This window comes from Apis dorsata, unplaced genomic scaffold, assembly GCF_000469605.1.
Source record: "Apis dorsata unplaced genomic scaffold, Apis dorsata 1.3 scaffold_1100, whole genome shotgun sequence".
Taxonomy (NCBI): domain Eukaryota; kingdom Metazoa; phylum Arthropoda; class Insecta; order Hymenoptera; family Apidae; genus Apis; species Apis dorsata.
Genome location: NW_006264198.1, coordinates 111,956 through 114,262, shown reverse-complemented (window position 1 = coordinate 114,262; position 2,307 = coordinate 111,956). Strand labels below are relative to the sequence as shown.

General features: G+C 18.0%; 1 protein-coding gene across 1 annotated transcript; it reads left to right on the top strand.

The window, feature by feature from the left end:
• Positions 1 to 557: 557 nt before the first annotated feature.
• On the top strand, positions 558 to 1,930 carry LOC102675343 (phosphomannomutase). The gene is made up of 4 exons (XM_006624715.1): positions 558 to 707; positions 778 to 972; positions 1,059 to 1,326; positions 1,555 to 1,930. The coding sequence occupies exons 1-4, from the start codon at positions 648 to 650 to the stop codon at positions 1,818 to 1,820; spliced, it is 789 nt and encodes a 262-aa protein (XP_006624778.1). The 5' UTR covers positions 558 to 647; the 3' UTR covers positions 1,821 to 1,930.
• Positions 1,931 to 2,307: the final 377 nt, after the last annotated feature.

Genomic DNA, 2,307 nt, shown 5'->3' with positions numbered 1-2,307 from the left:
AATTTATTTTGTGGTCGATAAAACTAGAAATTAAGTGTCAATTTAATTATAATTAAAATATTGTACAATAAAATATTAATTTCATTTTTATATATATGTTAATAAATTATTGTATGTAGTAGGTTATATTTGTTATTCTATTATTGACATATGTTAATGTTCGATAATGTTTGTATATTTTTTTTTATTAAAAATGTATTATATTCTATTTTTTTATTTTTTTTTTGTCGACTTAAAAATATATAAATTATAATTTCAAATCAAATTTTTAAAATCAAAATTTGAATATTATTATTAATATAAAGTTTGAATATGTTTCGATCTGTTAAAAAAAATTATTATATAAAATATTATATAAATATATCTGTCATAAAAAAGGAATTGTTAATATAATATAATAATGAAAAAGATGACTATAATAATAAGTATAATAAAGTTTTATATGTGACTTAAGCAATGTATTTGTTTTATACGATAATTTTTTAAAGATAAAAATAATAATCTTTTCATATTGATAATTTTTAATATTTAGTTTAAAAAATTTTTTAATAATTTTTATTTTTTTATGGATTTTTTTTAATATTCTTTTTTTATTAAAAATTTAATTTCGAAATTTATATTTCAGATTAAGTAAATATCATTTTACTATGATGAAGAAGATAATATGTTTATTTGATGTTGATGGCACACTTACAGATCCTAGACAGGTATATGTATAATGAAAATAAAAAATATATTGTATAATTATAAATAAACTCTTATTTAATTTCTCATTAGGCAATTAAACCATCTGTGGAGAAATTTCTTTTGGAAACTGTTAGAAAGGAATTTGATTTAGCTGTAGTCGGTGGATCAGATTTAAATAAGATTAAAGAACAATTAGGTGGTAAAAGTATATTTGAAAAATATAAATATGTTTTTGCAGAGAATGGACTTATTGCATTTAAAGATGATAAACAGTTGCCTACTGAAGTAAGTAATATAATTAGAAAATATATTTTATAAAGTTTTTTATGTACTTTTATGTTATTTATTTAAAATTTGACTTTTTATTTTAGACAATTCAAAGTATTATTGGTGAAGAGGCATTGCAAGATTTAATCAATTTTTGTTTAAAATATATATCAGAATTACATTTGCCATTCAAACGTGGAACTTTTATAGAATTTAGAACAGGTATGATTAATATATCACCTGTTGGTCGTAATTGTACTAAAAAAGAGCGTATTCAATTCTATGAATATGATCTTGAACATCAAATTCGACAGAAATTTATTCAAGCTATTAAAAAAGAATTTCCAAATCTTGCTTTAACATATAGTATAGGTAAATAAGATTTTTTATATTTATATAAAAAATTATTATATTTTGCATAAACATTCAGTATAGATATAATTACATTTATTTTTCTTTTGATTTACATTTATTTCAAAAAATTATATTTATCATATTTAATATCAGTATTTCTAATTATAGTATATTAATCTAAAAAATTATTAAAATTATTTGTTTTGTTAAAATTTTTATTAAACATATTTTTTTTTATATCTATAGGAGGTCAAATATCTTTTGATGTTTTTCCTATTGGTTGGGATAAAACATATTGTCTTAGACACATTCGAGGATATGATGAAATACATTTCTTTGGTGATAAAACAACAGAAGGTGGTAATGATTATGAAATTTATGAAAGCGATTTAACTGTTGGACATAGTGTGACATGTCCTGAAGATACAATTAATCAACTTAACATTCTTATGACATTTATGAAAGAAAAAAGAGAAAAAGAACAATTGGAATTTCCTATACAATGTGCGTAATGAATTAAATATTTTATCTAATATACAAAAGATATATTATTTATATAAGTTTGTTTTGCTAATATTGCATTTCATTTATAGTATTAAATTTTCATTTTTAAAAGAAATTTTTTTAAAAAATTGCACCTAAATTTTTTAGCTGCAATAAAAAAATTTAAAGCATTTGATATTTTATATTTATTAATCAACCAAATTATTGAAATATATGTATAATTGTATGACAAAATAGATAGATTTATATCTCTTTATGAAATATTACTTTAATATTAATTTATATTATATTTTGTTGATATTATGTGATGAAATTTATAAAAATGTAAATAGTAAGTTTCAAAATAATTATATTATATGTTACCATAATATATTTTATATGTATTTAATAGAGTTTTTATTGATTTTATAAAACATTAAGATAGATATATAACATATATTATATATTTATTTCATTGTTTTTTTTTTAATAATATTACCTATAATTAATTTTTTA